This window comes from Anguilla rostrata, chromosome 15 (genome assembly GCF_018555375.3).
Source record: "Anguilla rostrata isolate EN2019 chromosome 15, ASM1855537v3, whole genome shotgun sequence".
Classification (NCBI taxonomy): domain Eukaryota; kingdom Metazoa; phylum Chordata; class Actinopteri; order Anguilliformes; family Anguillidae; genus Anguilla; species Anguilla rostrata.
The window spans coordinates 21,355,361-21,383,241 of record NC_057947.1 but is presented as its reverse complement, the minus strand read 5'-3'; the positions used below and the strand labels follow the sequence as shown (position 1 = coordinate 21,383,241).

The 27,881-nt window shown below is 40.4% G+C and overlaps 1 protein-coding gene across 3 annotated transcripts in view; it reads right to left on the bottom strand.

The window, feature by feature from the left end:
- LOC135240577 (inactive dipeptidyl peptidase 10-like) overlaps nucleotides 1-27,881 on the bottom strand; it is a 169,755-nt gene that overhangs the window by 49,753 nt on the left and 92,121 nt on the right. For all 3 annotated transcript variants that reach the window (XM_064310206.1, XM_064310204.1, XM_064310205.1), the window contains exon 3: nucleotides 27,771-27,866. In XM_064310206.1, the coding sequence (XP_064166276.1) occupies nucleotides 27,771-27,866 (96 nt within the window). The remainder of the gene's footprint in view (nucleotides 1-27,770; nucleotides 27,867-27,881) is intronic.

Below are 27,881 nucleotides of genomic sequence, written 5' to 3'. Positions count from 1 at the left end.
CATCTGGTCAAACACAATATGAACATGGGAATTCTATTCTTCATTGCATGTATAGCTATTTCTCTCATGATGTGGCTTAGAATAATGGCAGTTTCTTCCCCAGCACTACTGTTATCCCACAGCACAAGTTGGCAGCACAATTGCTATGACTCTACCCAGTCATTAGCATCTTTATGTATTATACAGAGGCGGAGAGCATTGACTCACTGCTCAATGTGACACAACAGCAACTTTGCTCCATTAGAACCTGCAGAACCAAGACAAATGAAATCCTCAAATCACCACATATTTACAACTTGCTTCAAACAATGCACTTTGAGAGAGATTGCTGGAGAGGCATGTAATATTGTCACTCATATGTCATCACATGAAGCACATAACTTTACTTATGCTGAAGAAAAGTCTAGCATACGATAAACAAGATAAACAGAGCAGGCTTATAATTAAAGCATCTAAAATTTTTGTCCCATTCAATTAAACAGTCTATGCTCTAGAATGATCGCATTATCACAACTGTGTAATGTGCAGGGTATATCAGTAAGATCCACCAAAAGAAAACCTGCTGTGTTTAAAGTAATTCACCAGCAACAAGTAATGCACTGTAGGGAGCACTGATGATCGAAAATGATAATGGAATTGTGCAGGCATTCCCATCTTATCTCTTGGAATTGAGTGGGAAAAGTTTCTTTTCCACCACTCACTTTACTGAAATAGCTAATCTTTGCAGCTCATTAACCTGTACATGGAAGATGAAACGTTCAAAAATGCATTTCCAAAAAAATAAAATAAAATAAAGAAAATTTGCACATTTATAATACTATACCCCGACCCAATCCAACCTTGCCAGACAAACTGACTCCAAAGAGAAAGCCAATTCCACAAGTTGCCGAGGGGAAAAGACTAAAATGTTTGGAACAGTGGCTATGACCATCAATAATACTGTCTGGCAAAATTAGCTTTTCCATGGTGTTTCTCTCCAGCATAATCAGACTGGGAGCAAGATATCCTATTTCTTTTCTGAAGCGTGTTTTAAGTCCTAAGTGATTCTTGTTGTGCAGATCCTGTACCAAACAAGGGTCCATTAAAATGTGGGTTGGAGCTAGATGCCCTGGGAAAAAGCTTCTACCTCAGAGATGATCCAGATTACCCATTCACCCTCTGTGGCTTTCCATTTCAGCAACACAAACTTTGCTACCCGTGTTGCGCTATTGCAATGGACAGAGAGAAAAATGGATAAACAGCATAAACAAGACAAAACAAAGAAGTGTGTGCCTCGATAATGCATACATTTTTGAAAATAGAATCTGTATCATAAGGTGAGCAACCGCTACCAGGGGCAAAGGGGGAAAAGAAACAAACAAATAAACCAAAAAAAAGAGCAATGGATTGAAATGTTATAGACAGGTGCCATAAAATTAGACTATCCATCATTGTCAGAGGCCAGAGGTTTTTTGACCAATGAGACCGAATCAGGCATTGGAAGAGTGTAAATCATTAACCCCCATCGCAGCGAGGTTCATTTTCTTGTCAACGATTTCTTTTTCCCGTCTACCAGAGACCTGTCATGGAACGGTAGCCAGACCTTATTTGATTGATGGCCCGGCCTTGCTTTTAATTACACCCAGCCCTGAGCATTTGTGCCTGTTATTACCAAGGCCCCTGCTACTTCTCAGCCATTGACATTGATGTTCTAATTGAATACAGCCTAAAAGATCTCAAGAACCTTCAAAGCCTGTGGTGTTTTACAGCACCACACTGAGCAACCCAGCATGGTTATTTTTTGTATCACGTCAATACATGCTTTTTCTTGTGTATGTACTGCCACTAATTAACATCATACTCTACTGCCTTAATGTTCTCAACGGGTCCGCAAACTTGAGCCTGAACCAAACCCAAGAGAGCCGTGCCTGAGAGCAAAGCCGACCAACACTAATAACAATTGAACTGAGCCTGACCTAGGGGGAAAAAAAAAACTGATTTCCAGAAACGGCCACAGTGTGCTCTGTGCCAGTGTGCCTTGTAGCACAGCTCAGCAATGGACAGGGAGACAGAAAGAGAGCGAGATCTCCAAGACAAACTGAAAAAGCACCTTTTGTGCCAACTCTTATTTATTTCTGACATGTCAAAAATAAGCTACTTTGATTATTTTCTATAATAATCTATAATAATTTTCTATATTATTCATTTATTTATGGCTATGTATTATATTGATGATTCTATTGATTATGGAAACCAAATTAATCTGTTTATCAAACATCAGGATGTGATCAAGAACATTTCTTCTTTATACGCAATTCGCAGATTGCACTGCCAATATCCATAGAAGCACAGTTCTATGAGTCATTTTATTAACACAAATACAAGATGCATATTATTTGAACAGTTAGGCTTAATAAAAATATATAGCATTTAACTAAATTAACTAAATTAAAATAGGCAGGCTAATATAAAGCCGAAAACAAACAAAGTAATAATAAATAAAACAAATAAAGTAAAAGGCTGACATGTTTTTCTTTTACCCTGCATTCTCAGGGAACTTTCTTGAGAAGTTAAGCTAAACATAAAATACATCTTAAAAATTTCATTATGGAATAACAAAAGCAAGAAGAGTGCTCTTGCACTCAGCAAACACACTGAACTGAATGGTACATGCAGAAGGGTGGAGCAAACAATATAAGAAGAAAGAGAATGCTAGCTGCACACTGAAAAAGAAGGCATCAGTCTGACCCATAAAGGCAGTGATTCATTCAGCTCACATATTGCCAATACAAATGTGTGCAAAAGAAAAAAGCTGCTAAAGTGCACAAAAGAAAAAATAAAATAAAAAAGGGGAAAAGGAAGAAACGTTTCGGTCTCACAAAGACCTTCATCAGTGCTGAGCTGATGCTTTCTTTGCAGTGTGCGGTTAGCATTCTCTCCCTTCTAATTCAAAATAACAAAAATATCAGTTAAACCTAATCGCAGCAAATCAACATTTCATTCTTATTAGTAGGACTACAAGCCCTGGTTTTCATAAAATGCAGTTTCAGAATCATGCACCACAAAGGAGAGGACAGCTCCTGCGCTACAGCCCTGAGGTCAGCTTCAATAAGAGAGGGCAGGATATGCAACTAGCATTGCCTGACATCCGTGGGAGGGAGTGGGGGGAGGGGGGGAGCTGTAGCCCCAGCCTAGCCCATCTCCATGTCTGTAAAAAAATTGAGCCTGGCCTGAAACTACTGGTTCTGATTGGGTCCCATCAAACTTGGGTCGGGCTCCAGAACTCTGGTTCTCAACCCATGCCTTTGTTCTTGCTGCTTTTATAAACTACCCATACTGTATGTATCTATTCTATCTATGCTATGATGGCCGTGTAAGTCACCCTACATGACAGAATTTGCCAGATGAATAAATATAAAAATAATTGAATTATTGAATTGAATTTCAACAAAACTTACAGTACATAAACACGATGCTTAATTCACTACACATAGCTAAATGGAAGCACTACCAGAATCCTTCAATGAAATAAAAATAGTTTTTAAAATACAGGTTTTCCCATAATTATGACTTGGTATCTCATAATTATGAGATACTTTGAGTAGAGGGAGCATGCACAATCCCAGTCAGCAGTTAGCAGTAGCTGTAATTTGTTCACCTGCTGTTATAACTGTGGATTTGCACAATATGAGCCTGCTGGAAATCCAGCTTCATGAAGGTAGAGCTGTATCTACTGTTCCTTGTATGACTGTGAGTAATAGCCACAAACATTTTTTGAGCAATATGCAGCTAATGCCAGAGTTAGCTACCAGGTCATTTTCATCTGCAGTCCCTGGGTGGGAAGATGTAAAAAGTAGAAACAGACATGCACATACGTGCACACACACACACACACACACACACACACACACCCATGTACACGCACACACAAACAATGTCACCCTCATATTCATTGTTTCATATAAAATCCAATGCAAATGTCTAATTTCTGTTGTATTTAACTGTATTAAAAAGTATTATGCAAGACATCATTCTTACCATAAAACAAACTGTGACCCAATATGTAATCAAGAATGTGTTTGCTTAAACATTTTTAATAGGTGCTTAATAGGACAAGCAATTAGGGAGCACTAGCATTGCCAAGGGGATTTCTTATAAAGACATAAGATTTCAGCCACAGTTTTTTTTTTTTTTTTGTGCCTTGGGCTTCAAATATTTAACTATATTTCAAAAGCAGTTGCCAACAAAACATGTGCAGACGTAACATTTTAAGACATCCTTGCCATTTTGTGTATGGTCACACATGACAACAAATCAAATAACAATATACGGTTTTGTCGCAATTATAGAGCCATTAGAGCCACAGTGTGGTATTAAATAGCATTTACTGTCACCATAATGTTTATTTTGCCCTCTATTAAAATATATAACTAACCCATTTCAAATATTCAAGGGAGTTGATAATTATGAGAACAAAAAATACTGAAAGTGCTATGACTATGGTGATTATGAACTTTATCAAAACGGAATGCTTGGTGTTTATTTCCATGACCATGACGGAGAAAAAGAGGCCATAGCACACCTGCAGTGAAATCCTAATTTTTGCTGAATCACTTGACGTGACTATCATAGGCCATTAGAAAAAATACCTCAGCCTCCAAAGTCTAGCTCACGTGGACGAGAACCTTTTTTTTTTTTTTGCCAAAAACAAAACGTGGCTTGTGCACTGCATGATCAACACAGCAGCAAGATCACAGCATATGTGTGGGCCAGGGGATTATAGGTTGAGCAGGTTGTGCAGTTATGTAGTGTAAGATAAAGCTTAAGATAATTAATTACCAGTTAACGCAAGGTAACTGAAATGTATTATTTTGCATATCTGTCCTAAATACACACACATACATAGTCCCCCGACATACAGTAAATACATTGCATCATAAGAAAGGACAGAGTGCAGGGTCAGCCACAGTATAGCACTCCTTGCTCAAGGGCACGTCTGCAGCGTTTATGAGTACTATATTGTAGGTGTAACACCAGCCACCCTCCAACTGTTAGCCAACAACTGCAATGCACACATCCCGACCGACCAGTTCAGTAACAATTAGCTTAGATCAACTGAAAGGCCCACTCTCATCATCAAGCATTCTGAACTCTTTCTTTGTTCCTGACAAATGCTACTCAGGTTGTTTCCAAATCCTGTTCTTTCTCACAAGAGCCCAAACAGCCTCAGTTGATATAGTAATGCAATTAGTCAAAAGCTACATTTACGGTTATTGTTTTCATTCATTACAAAAAAGAGATTAAAAAACAAACTGATCATCTCATTAGCAGCCAAACTAATTTTTTTGTGTAGCCTAAGTGGTAAAAAATATACGTCAAGTGTCTCAACTGCTAAGGAAACACAGCTAAGGAAAAGTTAACTACTGTAATGCTTTTTGATTGAATAGAAGTCTCAACACACAAATTCTTAAGTGTAAGTATTTTTTTCACACCAGTCCAGAGATTGTTTATTTTCCATTATGCACAAGTGGAAATATCCTCCTCACGTAACTCTGCTCTACTGCAAGTTCCTTTTTTTGACACATCTGGGGACATGGATACTGTTTTCCTTTCCTTTTTTCATTTACCTTCAACAGTGGAGTTTTTCCCCTCCAATCATGTTCCCGCCCGAGAAACCATCCACAAATTGCTCTCAGAGGAGATGAGCAGGCTTTCGGATGTGGTGTTTTATTCATACGGTAACACTGTTTGTTTTACTCAAGCCATGGGGAGTAGACGGCTACTAAGCAAAACACTCTGTGTACTCTGTCCTTGGAATACTTCTGCCAAGAGGACTGAAAAAAAATAAAAGCAATGTATTCAAAGAGGATAGTTGATATTCTGAAAAGAAGAACCTTATACAAACTTGACTGCTACTGGTTGTTAAAACTAATTGTTTTGGAAAGGATGAAACATGGTACTGGGTTGGTCCATAGCATGGATTGGTCCCATAGTCGATAAAATCGATGTATCAAAGCAATGCATTTGCATTCTTTTAAGTGTTGCTCAGGGATGGGAGGGTTTAATTCTCATGACTACTTAGAAACCCCTGCTGGTCACAAACATACACACACACACACGCACACACACACCATTATTACCGCCATGAAGGTTGAAATGTTTTTGTACCTCACATTCAACATGTTGCCTCAGAGGGGAGGAGTAGAAGTCCATGCTGAACACACATTATGCAAGTGATAAAACAGCCAGCAGAAGAGTAAATGTACTCACTATCCCTAATGGGTTGTCTGCCAAGCTTTAATGACTACAAAATTACATGGCAATAAACGAGGATTTACTTAATACCATTTATTTCCTGTGACTGATTTCCATTTAGAGATGCACAGATTAAGTATTTTGTGAAAAGTCTGAATTATTTTTGTCTGAGCCAAATGATTTGATTGACAAATATTTAAACAATAGACTGTTTGTGTCATAATTTCAGAGCTCGGTTCACGGCGGTACCAATATTGCAGGTATTGATTCGCTGGACGCGCTTTGGATAAACAACTAAAGCCGCTGGGGTTGCTGCATGGCTCATGCTGAAGTGTATGACAGTTGCCCATGGTCAGGTATGAAATCCAATAGCAGCGACCAGTGCTGGGTAATTAGTTGTAGTGTCACCACAGGAGAGAGGCTTTAGGTGTTATGATGTGACTGTCCTGGTCTCACTGCACAAGGACACATCTGCTGGCCCATCAAACACCTATCTACAGCAGCTGCGCATGAAATCTCATCCTCCAAGGCTCCTGAGTGGCTCAGTGTGTAACAGCACTTATCAACCATGACTGCTCCTTGGGGTTTGGAGCTTTGAGCCCTTGCTATGCCATTACCCAAAAGTGACCGGAAGGAACACAGCTGACTTCACCTAGGCAGGGGTAGCGTAGTAGTAGTAATTTCCTGAAGTAACGTTGCTACCCTGTCGAATGCCCTCTGAAGTATGTCGCCAGGCATCGACAGACAGCCAGTGGTCATCAGTGAGAGGAACTCTGGCTGGAGAGGAGCAGGGGGAAATAATGATTTTCGCATTTGGCTCAATTCTGAAAACATTACTAAAGACAGATTAATCATTTTTAATACAAACAAACTACATCCCTTGATTATGATTACACACCACAATGACAGTTCTGGGACCTACCATTCACCAGCAATCTGACCGTATGTACCGAGAGTTAAATTTTACATTTAACCTCGAGGTGGGGTAAAAACTAACGCGGTGTGGGGTACACCTAACAGTCTTAATACCTTTAAAAGTTAAGACAAAGTAAGGCAATTCAATACAATTCCATGTTATATGTTTTCCATGGCCTACCTATATCGATGAAAATCTATCACAAGATAGATTATTCTCTGGTTCCTGTCCAAAGTCTGTTCAATCCAAACAGCTGTATCAGTCAATGTCACAGGTCACCACGTAGCCTAATGTTAAAGTTGAGTTAAATATATTTACGAAGATATGGTCTGAGTTGAATAAATCCAATCAATTGGTTAATTAATAGTCCACTGACAACAGGTGAACAACCCTGTTCGCTTTAACCCTGCGGGGGGGGGGTCTGCGTTTTTGTCTGGCTAGCAATCCCAGCAAGTTAGCATGCAATATCAAAACTATGCAATCTGTCGGTCACTAAAAGACTGTTTACAATTACATACAGTTGGATTAATTGACATACACACACAATACAGTAGCCGAAATACACTTCTGGTTTAAAAAAAATCAACTTGCATATAGGCAAAACAGACTTCTGTCAATATCTCCCAAAATATTTATTGACCTCTCCCACCGTCTACCTAAAAAGTCTGTTACATTTTACCCTGTGTTAGATTTTCCCCAGCTGTCCCCTAAGTGTACTGCAGGACTGCACTCACTTCAGATTAATGTGATTTTTGAGGTGTCTGGATGTCGGTGGAAAATCAACAGGCAGATTTCAAATTAGGGAGAACAAATAGCTTAAACATTCAGTTTTGAACAAGTCCACAGATGGATGGCTCTCTTTGGATAACTATATGGCAGGAAAAAAAAGATTAGCCTTCACATTCAAAAGGAGAGCCCAGAAAACCGCGGCCACAATCCATTACCCCTGACAGGTGATGGGTCCTTAGAGCCCTTTATCAGCTGAGTGATTTACATTGCATAAGAGATGTCAATTTCAAGTTTAGAGGTTCGTGGGTTATAAATCTCCAGGGCAAAGCTAATTGGAGGTTCTCTCCTAACACAGGTGCCGGGTTATTTTCAGAGTGAAGGCGTTGACAGTGAGCTATAAAGGTCTTGGCTCATTGGGAGCTGCGGCTACAGCAGGTACCCAGGTTCAACTCCCATTGCCACTTTAAAAAAGTGTTTATGAGACACCTTGAAAAGGTCAGCTGCACAAAATCTGGAAAAGCATAAAAATAATCCACTCAAATGTATTTCTAATATAGATCTCATGCAAGAACCCTACGAATACACAAAAACAGCTTTATATTCAATTAATATTCAGTCCAAATGAGAGAACAATAGACCTGACCACATTCTCGTTGGAATAGAATGATTAAATCATCAAGAAAAAAATGATTTAAAGGCAGTGTGTGAAGACAAAGCAGTTTTTCAGTGAGCCTCTGTGTAAAATTAAACAGGCTGCCATCCCCCTTGAGTTGAGGTGTGCTCCTGTGTAAGTCCCATCAACCCTACACATGAACACTGAGGTATAATAACACAAGATAGTTCATGCTGCTTTTAGAGTTTTTGTGATTCATTATATTTTACTTACCAGTGATATCAAAATCACTGGTAAGTAAAAGAGATTTAACCAGTTACTGTAGCCATAGTGAATTCCCAAATATTTAAATTAATCTGCTGCACCATCCTCTTACTCTCAATATGCAATGTGTCCTTTTGAAAGTGTCAGAAAATCCAAAATTGCATTATGAAGAGCTAAGTGAATAATTAAAATGGTAATTGGTATAAAACAAATATCAAACAAGCTGAAATGCAGTGGTGCAATACAAGCATGCGACAGATGTTTTAAATGATATGCTTACAATTATAAGAAACGTGCATCATGCTGTGTGCATTACATCATGCTGTGTGTATTGCATTAAAAATGAACAATTAGAACAATGCAACCATGCATGATGTTCCCTCTGTATGTCTTATAATATACATTCGTCTTTAAGTCTCAGACAAATGCAAGAACAAAAGACTGCATGCATGCTAAAATTGGGTATGATTTCCGAGCTAACACACCACAGGGAATGCAGTTCTTCGGTGGCCATAGACAGCACAATGTTGAATACATTGCAATACTTCAGATTCTTAAATACTAATTTCAGAGGGGAAGGAAGCACTAGACCTTTTGGTCACACATATGCTATAGCGGAATGACTGCTGGGGTCATTCTATGCCAGCACAGATTGCACTAGCTCAGTTTTTCAGTCAGTCCTTCTTGAACTGAAATGGAGACGGCTGATTTAACATATCCCCAGACAACTCCATCCACTCTCCCACCAAAGAAACCATTTTTAAAATGTAAATTTCACTGTTCCTCCAATATACGGATGTCTACTTGTAGTATTTGATGAGTAACTCATGGATTTTACTCTTCCACTGCATAGCAAGTGCTTGGCTCTGTAGTCCGATAATCTCCGCTTTAAGCCAAAGGGAGCCCATTCCCATTGTACTCTTGGTTTGACTGCAGGCGGTCTTGTAACCTTCTGTACTGGACTTTTCTCAACTGCAATGCTCAGGCACCATTCTAGATATGCCAACTGTAATATACAGTCCACAGTTAATGAAAACACCAGGGTGGAAAAAAGAAATGAAGTGATGTGTGATATGTAACTAACCGCAGGAGCCACTGCCAAGAATGTGGCAGCTGGCTGCTCACAGCACATCAGCCAAGCTGAGACAAAATCGCATCACCGCCTTCTCGATTACACCACCCAGAGGGACAGACAAAAATCAACTGGCCAGACACTACACATAGATGCATATGCATAATTATGATTATTTTCCTTGGTTTATTCACTAAATATAATTTTCCTTCCGTGCCGAGTCCTGGTAAAATGTCTTCAGTTGATGTGCACGAAAAGGAACTAAAAAACAATTTGTGCTGGTAACAGCAGGCCGCATGGAGGAGAAACATGCAATTATTTGTAATGTGAATGAAGCCGATCCACACTGAGCCTAATTACAATCTGCGTCAGGCTGCAGTGGCTCATTTAGCTTAGCATGACCCCTGACAGAATGTGTCTGGTGCTGCTGCTGAAGAATTAAATAGGAAATTGTATGACCGGTCTGACATAAGCTTCTCAAAAGGAAGTTTCCACCCTTCTCATAGCAATGAATTCCAAATTTTCATTTTTTTCGATAACTTTTAATTACCGGAACCTCTGGCCCAGGTTTTTCAGAGTGTTAAGTCTCTAATTAGCCGTGTGACTGTGTAGTCTGCGATTATGCCGCTACCAAGCCATTCTTGTTTGCACTGCAGAAAGAGGAAAGTGCAACTAGACATGGAATATTTCAATGATAATGCATCTGGTTAGTATATGACAAAAGAGAGCCAAACATAATCCCCAGTTACAAGATTACATATGCAAAAATGCCAGGATGCTCATTGTACTAGACTTCCATGGAGAATATAAATATGACATGCCAATGACCTTGGTCAGCACTGAATGTTTACCCCCATTTGTGTATGAATTGAGATATTAGCACTCTTGTGACAGCAGTAGACCGTCTATGCTGGGTTGAGTACCATTGTCGGGTTACAAAGCCAGCTCTGTAAATATATAATATATAACAGTGGAACACCCAGCAACCCAGTACTGAATACCTCATAATGTACTCACCATCTCCACTTACAGTGCAAGTGCAACAGCATGTGCATTATCAGCCAAATTTAGTTAAATGCTAGTATATGTGTTTAAATCTGATTGAGCAAACCTACAATTTGAGTTAAACAAATGTGCTGTGATTTAAGTATTATTATTCATATTTAACCAAAGCAAACACAGTCATTTAATTCCCTGCAACATAATTATAATGGCTCTTGCACTTAAAGTCTAACAACAGTACTGAAATTAGTCTCTAGTTAGTTATAATCTTGAAAAAGTAACTTGTGATTTTGGAAGGTTATAAATATATGTAAATTAGGTTCTTACATTTAACCAAAAGAACGCAAGCCATTTAGCCTTTCAACATCACAGGGGTGGCTATAGCAACACAATTTGTAAATGCCTGAAAGAGGACACATGCTTCTTTTGATGTGATTAAATAGAGTTGATTGTTACCCTTTTCCCATTTGCATCAGCACATCAGAGTAGAGAATGCATATGATCATTATAAACATGTGCGAGTGTGTGTCGATGTCAGTATGACCATGTGTTTGTGCTTCATGTGCATGTGTTTGTGTGTGTGTGTGTGTGTGTGTGTGTATGCGCATGTGTAACTCCATTAAGAGAACAGTGACCGTAAAATATTTATGGATTAAAAACAAAACAGTTTTGCAGCTGGGCGATGGTTTACCTTGTACGACTGTTCAGGACCCACAAGCACAGTAAGTCAATGGCACAGTGTGTTCATAATATCAACTAAGAGCTGAAACTGAGCACTGCATGGCTTCCACGTGACAAGTGCCCTCTGAAAGAATGGGAACAATACAGTGAAATTTGTCATTTTTTGCTATATACTTCAGGCAAATTGGACTTGAGATCAAACTATGAATTTGAGACAAAAGTACAATCGGCTTTTATTTATTCTAAATATCCAGTATTTACCCTTAATGCTCACAGTATGTGTTAATACAGTTAACTTTTATACATTTGATGGTAAATGCTCACCAGAATTCATGGCAGTGCATACTATAAAGTGTGCAAATATGTTTTGTGTGTACTAGCTTTCAGAACACAGTCTCTCAACAAGCACAAAATGGCACCACCTTCACACATCTTGCATTAAGGTGTCTAGACTCATTGCTGCATATGATCAGCATGTTTAACTGAAAAAACAACAATTTTATGTCCTTCTTGTTACAGCTGCTCCAGTGTCATTAAAAGGGACGTGATTACTGACCCCCCCCCCCCCCCCGCACACACACCTTTTTTAAATTAAATGAAAACTATTAAATCAGACAGAATTAGCATAATCCTCCTTTTCAAATGTTAATGGGAACTTACACATCTTAAGATATAAACTAAATTCAGTTTTTAATATGCAGAATTTCAACTACCTGATGAAACTGGTCCCTTTCAACCTGTGTTGTAATCTCCAACAAGAAGAGGAAATGGAAATTAAATGAATTTAATGGTGGGTCAGAGGATTTCATTAACACCTGGTAACACTATGGTCACTTTCCCTTTCTAGGTAAGGGGTGCACCAGGCTAGCTCATGTTGTGCCTCCACCGCAGTGCATGACATAAATGCTCCTTAGAGAAATTTGGTCCAAAGAAATTTAACTTGCATGACATTTCCTGCATGAAAATGACATCTCAGGGATGTCGCTTTTCACATTTTCAGTTAAAATAGAATTTTAAAACTGTATGGGAGTAATTAATTATTAAATAATAATTAACTAATAATTATTAATTATTAATATGAATATCAAATATTTATTGATATCTACTGGCTACCGATTCCCAACCACAACTAAGAGGGCATTATACACATCAAAACCTTAACAAAGGTGTCAAAACCAAAGGGAGGCGCCGGTCCAAACCTCGTTAACGGAAAAGGGAGTGCGTCCGCGCATAAGCCCTACCCCAGAATCACCAGCTCGTCTCGCGTAACGCGATGGAGGCCACCTCCTTCCCGTGACACGGGCGGCGTGTAATAAGAGGATTATCTAATGGGTATTTCAAATAATTACAATCCATGGTGTGTTGCGGAGGGCGGTGCAAAGACTGTTGAGTGTGTCCTTTTGTTTGCCCTGACACTACTTTTACCACATGTACAATGGCTGCCGTCAGTGACCCGTCCAAGCTCTTATTGGACTTTAGATTATTTTTTTAAATGATGTGCAAGGCCCGGGTCCTGCTTCCAGCCTTACAGGTAATCTATTGACAGAACAGGACTGGATTCAAAACTTACTGCATTACATTACTCTTAATATTGTACTTATTCATCATATAATTATTTAAAATCTATCATGGGATTTAAAACAAAAAGTAAACATTGTTAACAGTAATATATTTGAAATTATTCCACTCAGACTGCCCACCAGCCACCTTGCCTTTATGCAGGGCCACAGTGGAATTAAGTAATTGACTTCTTTTTGTTATGCTATCCACGTGTAATTTTGAATGTGTGCAATTTTACATTGATATTGTTATTTGAGAAAGTCTGTTTGTACTATTAATTATCAAACAAATAAACAAAACAAAACTATGCTGCTGGACCTGAAATGGGACTTTCTAGGGACTAGAATGGGACTTCCCTTCCAGTGAAAATATCACTAACATTCAAACTCTTGTCAATCACACTGTGGCTTTTGTTTTCAAATAAAGAGTCAGATGGGATTAAACACAACCAGGCTACATACAACCAGACAGAGTTCATAGCTTTCCAAGAACATTTTTTTTTCAGGTTATGATGGCTCATACTATCAACACTTTTTTTCTATAATTCTGATGTGATTCTGAGTAATCTCAAGACAAGCCATACACACTCACACAAAGACAGTGCTTTTTATTTTGAGTGCTGAAAAGAATTGAAAACCACAGCAAAATGCAAATAAGTATTCAGAGAAAGTGAAAGGAAATTGGTATTCTTTTGTCAAATATGAAATAGGCCTATAGCATGGAAATACGCTCAATACATTTATGCACACAGCCTGAATAAATCTCTGACGTTCTCTCTCAATTTGTGTTTCCTTTTCATCAGAATGCTTTGAACACTTTGCCTGACAGTTGACAAGCTTCATCCATCCAGCCAAATATTCCCTCTCAGCGAGGCACAAGCTGCACTAAAGAGGGCGTTTAATAGATCAATACGCCTTTCAGATTAATCCGGCCGTTGTGTGCTGCCTCAAAATCACTCGGTGGATATGCACTTAAGAACGAAAAAAAAAAATAGAAAGGAAAAATAGCCTTTCTATTTCCGTTGACTATTTTCACAGTCATACAGTAAAGTCAGGAAATGTCAATCCGGTTTGGTGAAGTAAAGATTTCAGGGGAGTTAAACAATGGGGATGACAGAAGAAGAGCAGAGGGAGGAAGGTGAATCAGAGAAATCAGCACTCCTCTCTGCACTAACTGAAGAGATGTCCTCCCTCTAAAACAAATGAAAAATACAGTCATAGGAACAAAAGTTTCATCTGTAACTGGAGAATTCCTTTCTTGGTCATGGGTTGCCTGGCCAGGTCAGCATGTAATCTACACATTTCCCATAAGCTGGGGGATAATTACTCCATTCAAATTATTTTAATGACACTAATGCTATTTCAATAAACTTTAAAACTTTAATTATGTAACACTATGCTGCCTATCGTGAGTTAAAATACAGTTTTACATACATATAACTGTATGTATTTACTGCAGAATTGTATACTTATGTGTATTTAAAATGCATAAGTAAAACTGCAACGTGTGCCAGTTTTAAGATTAATATCCAATAAAATTTTGAAATATAAATCTAATCAAATTTATTTGTATAGCGCATTCGTTCTGGTTTCATTCATGTAATGGACTCAAATTCATCAAAGTAATCAATTCTCATTCCAAAGAGGAATCTGAAAACAACACAAGGAACTCAGCGAATGACAAATCCTCATTCCATCCAAACAGCATGACGTGTATGAAGAATGAACAACGACGGCGCACTCTGTGAAAACGGGTGCGGAGTTGCGTGAGGGATGCTGTCCCTCCCAACAGGTGCGCCGACAGCGACCCGCGTGACGGAATTCCGCGCGACAGCCCGTGTACCCCCGACAGGTAGATTCCTGGAGGACGGCGGCTCGAAATCAAGAGCGGGGTTTTTAATTGTTCCGCTGGGAGAGGCACCATCCATGGTGAGACAGACAGGTGGCCGTTACACGGTCCGCGGGTCCGCTTTAATTGGGTTTCTGAAGCCGTACGGTTCCAGGCAGGTAAGCAAAACCCATCTGCTTCTCTTGTTTCCGAACGCACCTTCCGAGCAGCGGAACTAAAACATGTAAATAAAGTGAAATCTTCGTATCCAAAATACAACTGGATATGCTTGTTTTTGAGACCTGTTTTTTTGTGCCTTGTGTGTTTTTTCAACAGCAGCCATAGAATCTTATCCCGTTGCCCTTGTGATGACTCATTGTCAGTGGATAGCAGGTGGCCCCGGTACTTCGCAAACAGTTGATTTTAGGTGACATGGAAACCTATTGGGTAGGTGTTCTCCACTACTAGATTGGTGGCCATAGTCTTTGGGCAATCCAGATTGTTTTCTCGTTGCACTAATGTCAGCCATCCACCAGGACAGTATACATGGTTGTAATTATCCAGTGTTGCCTCACAATATGTCTCTCACTATTCAGAAAACAAAGAGAGAAGAAACAGTGACAGGGGATTTAAATGGTGGCCCATTAGAGTCTCAAAACTGAAGTGCCTCTTTTCCCAGATTACAGCTCACCAAAGAATATTCTCCTTTGTGTCAAAATTTACAAATCAGGATAATTTATGTGATTTGTTCCTTTAAATTATAATTTTCTATGATCTATTTGAGGACTTCTTTTATCTCTGTATTTTATGTCATTTTTACAACATCACAAAACATTAAGCCTGCCTTGAAGTATAATGAAATATTCTTCAATCTGCCTTAGGTCAGTCAAGTTTTCCATATGTGCATTTCGCTATTAGGTCTGCAGACCCACAGGCCTTGATCTGTAAAGAAACATTGTCTTCACTCCCATTCTGCTGGAGCCTTATCGGTAGCAGGCACCACTCTAAAATATTAATGAAGCCAAAACCATTAAACCATTAAAGACATGAATTTCCAATATCACCAAATGGCCAGATTCCCCTCACAGTCGTTATTTTACTATAGTAACCAACAGCAGTATGTAAATCACTGCATCACCAGACTGAAGGCTCCACAGGGGCGAGTTAACAAAATGTGGTTTTAGGGTTATTAAAAATCATATCCAAACAGACTACTCATCTGGAAAAAAAACTATATTTAAACTCATTAACTCCTAAGTGTATATAATTCATGTTCTAATTCTATTTATCCCCTCAGGGCCGTTCTTACTAGAAATTAAGTGTTTCACATAAAATTAAAATCCTTTATATGTACTGTAGAAAATGAGGACAGTTAGTACTGCAGAGTCATAGGATAGTTGCAAAGAATTCAGTATGCAGGAACAAGCACATTGTAATGAACAGGCAAAAGTACAGACCAAGTTTCATTTGATTGTTCGGATCAAACCAGGCACATGAAATGTCATGGATGCGGTAACCATCCTCTGATTCAGTAAACTCAACAAACCAGCAGACATGGTTTCAAATGGAAATGGTGGGCTCCCCTCCTTATCCAACTCCTTGCCTCTCCTTTCATCCCCTCTCCTTCTCTCCCTCTATCTTTTCCCCCGCTTTTTCTTCTGTTTTCTCTGCAGCTGATCTGGCTTTGCATCCCAAGCAGGTGACAGGCAGGTGAAAACAGAAAAAAAAATATTTTGCCCAACCAATATATTCAGACCTTATTCTCTTTGGTTGCTGATCTGGAGTCAGTGGGGAGTAAATAAACGTACCAGGGGAAGCTTCTCTCATTCACCATATAGCATGACCTGACCAATCAGCTGCTTGGTGATCAGATCAGGTGACAGTAATTGGCCAAACATTTGCCAGAGGTTTATGGGTAGGCTTAAGCAGCCCCCTTGACAATGACAGTCACCACCAGTTGGGCGTACGTTTCTCTGAATTAGGATTTACATTTACATTGTTACCTCTGTCCCATCACCCAGTTGTACAACCCCACTACTGAAAGCTGTGACACTAGCAGCTGCCGTGCAGAATCACTCTGCCCATTACTCTTACACCTCAAGGCTGTCGTGTCCCAGTTTGCCAAGGAGTGAAAGTTCTAATGCTAACCGCTAAAGCACTGCAAAGAATCAGGAACATGTCCTACCCCTTTCCAAAAGGCACAGAATGTGTTTACAATATATTCTGCAGGCCAGTACACACACACACACACACACACACACACACAAACAGCACATGCAGTAGGTATTCAGAAACATCAATTTCTGCACATTTTATGGAATGCATGTCGTAAAACAAATAATAAAAATGTATTATACCAATTACAAATCTCACAGAATTGCATGTTTTAAAAACCTAAAATGTAAAATTCAGAATGGAAATAATATTTATATTTTGCACATACCTAGTATGTTTAGACATAAATGTGTGTTCGAGTATGCATGCATGCATGCATGTGCTTGTGTTGCGTGTCTGTGAGGGTGTGAGTCAGTGAGTCTTTTTCCAGTGCCGTCTCTACAGCACCTGATCTTTCTCCTCCTGTCGTGATCGGAATGAACGGACTGTACGCTACGCTGCTCTCACAGACTGGGTGACGGCTCTGGCTGACATTTGCTGAGGGAATGCTGCAGACCTGCTTTAGCATTAGGCACAGCTTCACCCAGTTCAGAACAATACAGATCCATCCAAACAAACAGCTGGCACACCCGAAATCTAAGCTGCTTTGTAATGGCACGTGTAAAGCAGCTGTGAAAAAAACGGCATCTCCGTGGTTACATGGGTGAACTGCGTGGAAAAATGTGTGAGATTATAGTATTTTGAAATGGTGGATTTCTGTAAAGATGCCACACTTTACTACTGCTAATACTAGTATTTTAAATGAAGTGGAGGGCAACTTTTTCCTGACCCACATACTGTAATGTAAACCAAATGTTTCTGCCAATAATCAGGCACAATACACATATGTCCACACACACACACACACACACACACACATACAGCAGTATGTGTACATTTATAAAATTCCTGGTTACCAGGTAAATGATATTAAGTGCCACAGTGTCTGGACAGAGTGTGGGCCTAACGGACTGCTAAAGACCAGACAGGGAGCGCACGGTCTGAGCTTACTCCCCCCTGCCAGGCCGCAGGTGCGAGCGCAGGTGTCAGCGGGCAGAGCCAACATGGCTGAAACTGCGCTCCCCCCCCCCCGCGCCCCGCGGGGCTTTCAGATGGCCAGCGTCGCCTGGACCCCCGCCCGCCGCCGCCGCCACACCGCTGCGAACGCTTTCCGCTTGAGCCCTGTCATTACGCAAAAATAAACCCTGTCGCGTGTCCTCTTTGTGCCGCCGGTGAAAGAGGCGCTCAGGGCTCCATTGTCACGGCTGGGAGGCCAGCGATGCGCCGGCGGTGTGTTTGTTTGAGCCGAAAAGCTTTTCTCAGGCCCCGCCTCCGTGTCCGCTCGACGGGGGAAAAGTGCAAAATAGCTTTTCGCACACCGCGCCAGCCACCGGGCGCCCGGTGCTTTTGCGCAGTCTTGTCAGGATGGCACAAAAGCAGCGAGCAGCAAAGTGACGCTCAGGATAACACCAGGCCTGTCTGGTAGCTCCCCTTTCTCCTCAGTGCACAAACATGGCACACACACCAGCTTGTCTCGCAGCAAGTAGCGTTCTGTGTTGCTTTCGCACAGAAAGCAGAACAGACATATGATGCTGCTAGAAGCCGACACAAAAACGCTAAAATGTCCATTTGTGCTTTGTGAGCATGTGCTTCGACAGCATATGAGGACGCTTATGATGGGCCATTTTTTCACATTAGCATTCTCTTTAGCCAAAGTCTTCCACAGGTAGGTGGCAACAATACCATATACTCCATCACAAAAAGACAGGTCATAATACTATATCTTCCTCACAAAAGGACAGGTGATAATACCATATACTTCCTCACAAAAGGACAGGTGACGATACCATATACTCCCGACATAAGGCAGATGGCACACAAACAATAGCTGAATTTTACAGCTGTCCCCTGAGGTGAACTATAAATATTAACACACTGTCGTGAGGCAGTGTGTGAATACGTTATCGGGCTGATAAAACACACTAAAAGGCTGTCGTGTGAGATGGATCTTACGGTCTCGCTGTCGTCCTCTGTGCGTGGTCAGAGAGCCAAGCCTACGATCGCAAACGAGCTTCGGCCAGACGCTATTACCGCCGCCGGGCCCTCGGGCAGAGATCTGCCAGCATGGAGTCCTTCCCCAATACATCACTGTCCCCCCTCATTCGCCGGCTCCGTTGGCAGGTGAGAGCCAATCGATGAGCCCGCCATCATTAGGATTCCGCTTAATGGGCCCTCGCTGACAGCCGCCGCTGCCACTGCCGCCAAAAACAAGCCGAACGACACCGAAGCAAAAAAATAAAAAATCTTTTGAAGAAATGAAGTAAACGCACACACAAACATGCACACAAACACAAACACACACACATGAACACATACACATCATCATTCCCGGCCCTGCCATCGTGTATCAGTGCCGTGATCCACAGCCTCAGCCACTAAACTGAAGGAAACCAAAGTGAATCATTAAAATAACTACAGCTATTGCCGACACAATAAATGGTCAGAATGCAGAGTTGGAATAGTGGATTTACAGAATAAAATGTCAAAATTCAATATTTCCAGATTTACTTCATTAGCAGGGAGAGTTGAACGCTTGCTGGGAAGCGAAATAACCAGTGAACAGTCAGGTTTCAGATTTTGATTCCTTGCCTGGGGGATTTGGGGGGGAGGGATTTTGGCATGACTGTAAAATGGATGGATTGTCCATGTAAAGTGTACATCAACACCAGCTTTTGGCCTGTCTTCGTGCTCTTCACAGTTTTAAAAGACACAAATTGGGGTCGAGAGTGAGATCACAGTAGGGAGGAGGGAATGCACCATAAGCACAATCCCATGCCTGTCAAAAAAAAGCAAAACAATTCAGTACCTATCACTGTTCTGAATAGAGACCTACTGTAAATCAAGCTAGCTGCAGTTGCTATTTTATTATAATGTCGGAAAAAAATGACGTAGCATACTTGCCACAATTGAAACTAAAATGGAAAACAAATCTGCAATTAGTAAAGGCTAACGTTACAATTGGAAAAGTTATGTACAATTATAAAAATAAAACAAGCCTAAACTAAATCTTAACAAGGAATTAACTATTAAATACCAACATTACGACAAGCTACTAATTAATAAACTGGAATGAAACATGGCTAGAAAAGGATTTCTAGCTAAACTAATCTACAGAAAAAGAAAAAAAAAAACATTGTCCAGACTGTCACAACTCAACCGCAGGTAGTTTGAAATTAGCAAAGTAATTTGTGCTGTTGAATCAAACACTGTAATGTCTGAATACACAATACTTACCCATCAATCAAGAAGAGAAGCTAAGATGGGGCATTGACTTATGTACGTAAAACTGATGTGGGCTGGGATCCAGGTGAAACAAAACAAAACTTTTCACCTTGGGGTGGCAGTGCATGGACATTTTTTGCACAGCGTAAGTATAAAAAAGTGCAAGCAGAGTTTAATTAGATTTTTGTTTTTCTTTACTCTAACATAAATATGATGTATCAAATTAGAGACAGGATACTTATCTTTGGACTCAAAAAAATGTGATTTAGTGTTTATTACCCCTTTAGGTCCTACCAACGGAGACAGCACTGTGTCCACCACCTTATCATGTATTCGCATTATTAACATTCACATGATGAGAATCAACAGGCTACTGTAAAAGTAATTTCTGCTCCCAGCATTATATAGAGAAAAAAAGACCTTTCTTTCTCACACACACTGTTCTCCCTTCTGTTTGTATCTTTTTGTAGAGTGTGAATATATTGTGCTTTATTTTAATATAGATTAATTCGCATTAGGAATACTGAGGGGTTTGTTCATATAGATTTTTACCACAATTCCAATGTCTCGGTGGTGTGCCCATAAGAATCTGTTTGTGTTTACACTGATATGGTCTGTGCCAATAGAAGTGAATTTGGGAAAATCTGTACATTTTAGCTAATCACTGTTTCGGCTCCAAAAAACTACTGTTTCCAGGTCTTCATTGATCAAGCGGGACCTCAAGTCTTTGCCCGTTTTTGAAAAGTTGACAGTCCTTATTGAGCAAATGACATAACTGACAAGACTGCAGAGACGACATGTTTGTTTTTAGGAGGTTGTCTTTCAACTGCCTTTAAAAGCACCCTCAACCACGCAACCTGTATTTTGTTAATAAATACCCATCTGTGAAAAAGGCATAATGCACTTTGGGCAGCAGAGTAGGGTACATTTCAGGCCTTATAAACAGAATATTGCAAGCTGTCACTAAAATAGCCGTGTGCGCAAAGATGCATTTTGCCAATGACAGCCTGCAAATAAAGGTGTGAAAGTGGTGAACGGTGCATCCTAGCAGGGTGCGTGCAAAGGTACGGCAAGCTTCAGTGCCAAAAAGATGCTGAGAAAATTATGCAATGTTCTCGATCACGATTTTTGCTTGGGGTGTTAGCCTATCACCACTCCCTCTAGCAAGATCCAACGCTATTTGTTGTGGGAGGATGTTGCCGGGCCGAGGTGGTACTCTTCCTATCTCTCTGAGTTTATCTACTTTTCACTCACGTACCTGGGGAGGTGGAGTCTGCCTCTCCAAAGCCGACAAACGTTGATTAATGAAAGGAAGTGAAGCGTGTAATATGTGACTGACCTGAGGAAAAGGAACTGAATAACAAGTAATGCTCACACCGCAGTGTCTCCTCCGATTTCATATCTGACTTTTTTAAAGTCTGCAGGCGGCAGCCAACCCACATTTTATTTTCTCACAGAAGCAGGGGGCTGTGCTAAATTGCCCTAATTAAGTAAGTAATTACATATATTAGTGGAAAACAAGGTAGGGCAAAAGTGCACATCCCTTAGGAGGCTTCGGATGACCCTGCTGTTCTGTATGATTGCACATTACTAGTGTCCTCCACAACTCTGAAAGGTACTGTATCTATTCAGAGACACGGGCAGTTCTAGAATGCATTGAGAGGGTGGGCAGTTTGGTTGGGCTTCCTTTTCAAGTGTAATGAGCACACTTCATGCATAAATTTTGATTTCAGCATTGTTGTGAGCAAACAATTAATCAAATCAAAGAACTGACAGAACATTCTAAGAGGTTGTAACTTTAACATCCAGAAACATAAGCCTAAATCTTGAACTCGAACACAAAAAAAAAAAAAAAAAAAAATGGAGCCAGGTGGGGGGCGGCGGCGGGGAGTGGACCATTACAATAGACTCATTTTGGATTGTACAAAATAGACGATTGGGAACATAGGTCAAGGTAAACCGACGTAAGCAGATGGCCACCAAAACAAACAGCATCGCATCTAGCTAGACCAAAAGCTTTCTAAGGCCTATACAACACGTCAGACCAAAACGCCCAAAAGGGGCGTGGTTTGGCACAGCTGTGGCTCATATTTTAGTAGGCTAGCAGGCTATGAATACAATTCAATATGAATCACTGGGCCAGGAGTACCTAGCTATACAACTAGTACATCATTGCTACAGTCAATTCAATACACCACTTTCAAATTTCATCGCCAAAACTAGCTAAAAATTACTCTGTTCTGTATCGTCATATGATAAGAAATAGACACTTGACATCGGACAACAAAATACCCTGTGTATACTCATATTTGTACGCATACACATATTTACAATGTACACTGTGTTTACTTATATTCATACAAAATACCCTTATTTCCCAGCAATCTGTGCATATCAGAAAATAGGCAATACTAAGATTACTGCCAAATCAAGTACAACAAATAATTAAATTAATGTTTTCAATACATTCTCGACATAATTTTGACATGCTTAGAGGCTTTTAAAAAGTGAGTAACCATGAAGCAGATATGTTTGTTGAACTAAGTGTTTATAAATCAATCCATACGCAAATTGCATATTGAATTAACATTTTATTGGTCCATCTGAATTTGGCTGTGGAGTAAATATGCAGGGCCATAATAATCTGCATGTCCATCGTAGCTGGCTTTTGTCACTTGAATACATGCTTCTGGATTCTTGGTTTTGTGAAAGATGTGAAGTTCAAAAAGCTGATGGTTTGAGCAAAAAGAAAGACTGAAACCAAAGGCCTGGATTCACAACACTTGCCAGCAGCTTTCCCTGAACATTGAAAGGAAGTGTAACTGTTTTCTTCGGCATGCAATGCAGTTTGGCGAGTTAAAATGTGTGATCGAAATTTTGCCGTAAAAAAAAATTGCATATAAATTGTGAATCAGATTTAAGGACAAATCCTGATTGACTAACTAAAAATGAGCACATGTTGATTTAGAAATTTTTGCCTCAAGCTTGCAAGGTTTGCCTTGAGCCACCCCATGCCCTCCAGGTTGAAAAGGATAGTCTCAGACTGGTTTTATGTGTCTGTCTTGTGCGTCGGTGGTGGGGAGTTTCAGTGAGTTTCCCGATACTCACAGGGCTCAGCTCTCTCCTGTTGCTCCCTTCCTCGTGAAAGCAAGCTGTTAGAATGTAAACCCCTCCTAAAACGAATGAATTATTTCAGGAGAAAGTGTTACATGACACGGAGGAAATAAAAAACGGGGTGCTCCGCATGGAAGACGATCACTAAAGATGCGTGCAGGTCAAAATCGCTGTCCTCAAATGTCCTCCAGAAAGTCATCAGCCAAAGTGTGTAATACACGTGTATAACAGAGAAACACCTAAGAACAGGGTTAGTCCCTTTAAAGAGTGACAGTCAACAAGACGTCATTTAAAAAGTTGTTAACTTATACTGTATCTTTACATGATTTTACATTACATTACTGTACTTCAATTGTCAAGAATATAGTTAGGTTTTAGTTGCTAGAAAATAAGTTTTATCGAAAAGCAATCAGAGGGTATTCAACAAAGAACTACTTCCAGAGTCTACATCCGTGTTACATGCAAAATGAGGACCTATCAATAACCTACACAGCCATACAGCAACATGGACATGGTGATGACATATAATTATTCTTCATTAACGCATTCTGTTTTAACGAGAGTTTTAGTCTTGTAATGAGACTTAAAATCATTTTTAAAAATATCTCTCAAGTCGAAAATCCATTGGCAAATCGAAAATAGCGAGTTATCCATATGTGCATATGGAGCCCCAACAATTAATAATTTGTTTACATTTCTCAAAAAGAAGTGCTAGTTTAGGCCACCGATCCCTTCAGCACCATTCTCTGACAGACTAAGATGTTCAAAATGTGTCAGTCCAAACGTCTCTGAACTTTAGCTTGTTTCTATTCATGAGTATTCACTGAAACCATGCACTGTTGCCCATATAATGATCTTGCACAGTTCCCTATCTGGAACTTGAACCTGCAATCACTCCAGCCCAGCCTTGTTCTGTGAAGGCCGTCTGTGAGCTTGCATGAGAACGGTGCCTGCAAAGTCGGTTCCTGCACAGTGCTCTGCTGTAAAGGGACTCTGATGTCAGCTGATTGTCACACAGGATGTTTCAGCCCACCTCCACTCTGATTACCGGAGTGCTGTATTATTAATCGGGGTAGAGAGGGCCGAAAGTTGAATCACTGTCTGACTGGGAAGGAACGTTTGAAGCCTGAAACTGCAAGGCACTGTAGGGAACATTGTCAGAAGCTAAGCAAAAAAAAAAAAAAAAAAAAAAAAAAAAAAACATTTATTTATTTATTTATGCTTTTCTTGCCATTTACTTCCACTTTTTTAATGGGGAACAATGTAATCAAGCCATCTCCTCTGAACAAATAAGGCCTGCATTTGATTTAACCACAATGTGGTTTGTATTTTAAATATTGCATTAGATCATTCAGTAAGGGATCTTCTGTCTGCATTACTATTACACAGAATAGGTTGGTTAAGTGACTTGCAATATAATAATAATAATAATAATAATAAATACATGTCATTCCCCTGCATTTTCTGCACATGGCTATGTCATGACTATTTTGGGGCTTTGGGACCAAATCAGTTCTTCAGCTTTTTCCTTCATGACCTCATAAGTCTGACAATAACATTCACGGGTAAAGAGAATGATTGTAAATGACAGTGAGAAAAGCTAATTCTCACTGAAATTGTACTCAGCCTCAAGGTTAAATCACCAAATGGGGAGAATTTAGTGCAAATGACTCTGAGATCCAGGTTTACTCATCAGCCGAGAAAGACTCCTTGGCTCGGTCTGGCACTTGGCAGGTTAAAATGGAACATTTCCCCCTGGGTTCATTTCCAAATGGTTTTTGACATCTTCCATGAATTCCAAAATGCAACTGAAGCTCGAGGTGCACAAATGGGCAAAATATATTTATTTATTTGCATAGAATCATTGTAGGTGGCCTTTATGGAGCAGAGCTGCCAGCTTGTCCTGTTGTATTTTGTGTCGCGCTTTCCTGTTCATTAGCAGTGAAGCAGTGTTGGGGGGGGGTCTGCTCTTTGATTTGTTAATCTCCCTGGTGGGGGACTGCGGCGATGTTATGATTAGAGATGGGTCTAAGCACCTCCCTGCGCTAGATGGAGGACAGTTTGGTCAGAGATGATTACCTCCACCCCTCCTCTCACAGCAGCACACAGCTCAGATCCTCTCTTCTCTGTACAATGCTCACTGATTAGAACACAACCAAAACACTGTGATGAACCATCTCACTTAAATGCAGCCACACAGTCGGACTGATTCAGCTACACAGACACACACGCACGCACAGGCACACGTGTACATGCACACACCCACACACACTCACACTCACGTGCACACACACGCATGCCCTTGCACACAGACACACATGCACAAACATACACACAGACAAACATTCACAGACATGCACACACACACACACACACACACACACACACACACATGCGTTAAGAATAATGAATAATAATGACTGTAAATTGTCACTATCATCAATTCACTAAGCACAATTATGTGATTTACACAGCGGAGGACAAAGAAAAAAATGAGACATAATTCCAAATGTGAGGATCATCCCGATTTCAGGCTGTTTGTGCAGATTTCTCTCAGCAGGCAGACTGGCAGAATATAGATTATGAAATTCCATCCAAGGGGTACTTTAGAGTAGCCTTACTCAGTACTGTACAAAAGGAAAACAAGATTCTGTTTCAAATGTGCATAAATGCTTAAGCTCCTCCCCAGCCAACAAGCTGAGGGTCACTGTTTGTCCATCTGCTTGTTTGTACTTATGTCTGTCTATTTCCCTGTCAGGCTCAAAGTCCCCCTAATCTCTCTAGCTGTCTCTTTCTCTCATTCAACATTTCACCAGCAAATTGCTGAAAAACCACACATATTCAACAATATTCATCGTAGCTAATAATCCTGGATTTGACTGCTCGCACTTGACAATCCCTTTTTTGGTTTGTGAAGCTGGGCCTGCCATACAGAATAATGGTTCATGCTCTTGGAGTTATGAGTTATTGACACAGAGGAAAGGACTCAGCCCACCCCACCTCCTATTGCCCTTGGACAATAAAACCTAAACTCCCAGAGACAGATGTGAAAGTACGAGGGAGGGAAGAAAAGAACACAAGAGCTGAAATGGCCTGAGGAGAGGAGGGCGGGAGGGACAGAGGATCCGATGAGGCCACTCAGGGTAATGGAATCATTCCATCCATGCAAACCCCAAACGGTGACTAATTCATTCGTTTACCCTTCCACGCTGCCAAATTCACTCACAGCCTGGCTGCTCGGAAAGCCCAGCTTTAAAACATGCCTCTTCCTCAGAGCACGGGGAGATCGATACGCCAATATGAGCTTAGGACGACAGCGCTCAGTTGACACCGCTGAGACTCTTAATGTGGGCCCTGAATAATGTAAGCGGGTCTCGCCTGTGATCCAGTTTCCACAGAGCGAGGCAAGCATCCCTCGGCATCTATCCCCTGAAAACAGTGCAGGCAGCAAAATTAGCCTCCCTCTGCTGTCTTACGAGCCTCGCTCTTTCACCTTTGAAGTATTAACTGTACAAAATTATGGAAATGCTTTCTACTGACAAGATGGTTGTAAGCATAAGGTTTTTTGTTGTTTGTTTGTTTGTTTTTTTGTGCCAAAAGTGTTTGTGGGCCCGGCCGTTTTACAGAATGCCGTTTGGTTTCTGAGGATGTCTGATCATTCAGCAATCCAGTGGAAACAGCTTGGGAGCTGCAACTGAACAGGTTCTCTATCTAAACATCAAAGACAACACAAGAGGGTTGAATTCACTCCTATTAGGAGCCAGCTGGTATCATTTAGCAAAATTCCCATGCTGCTGAATGTGCTAACGCTAAGTGCCCATATTCAATCTTAAAAGCACTTTTTTTCCACAGTTATGAGAACAACATTGATTAGGCATCATGTTTCCCCACATCTGTCATGCTCCACTGACTGGCAAACTAAAAACTGAAAATTCTTATATGAGAAACATGCTTAAACATACTAATATAGAATAATGGGCATTGCTGTGGTTATACAGTCCTAGATATTATGGCAATTTATGCTTATTACACTGCTCACAGAATGGCAAAAGAAACTGAAACATCCTGCACTCATGGACAATGCTCATAAACACAATGATGCATGTATTACATATATAGAGAATTTTTTCAGCTGACAAATACAAAGTGCAATATTACCAAAAATCATATCTGTTTTATGGCGGAAGAAAGTTTGGTGAAGGAAATATCATAAATCTCTGTTTACTCTGACAGCAAATGTCGCTTCCCAGTGTCTGCCAAGGGGGGAGCAGCCCCGTAAAATGAACCAATGAAAGAGGAGGATAAAACCTGGAGATCCTTACCACTGATCCATCTGGGCTCAGGGTCGTGAACTTCAAATTCTGGTTTGAACAGATCTTCCACAGTCAGTTTTGTGTCACTACCAGCAGTGGTATCCGCTGAAATAAAATACC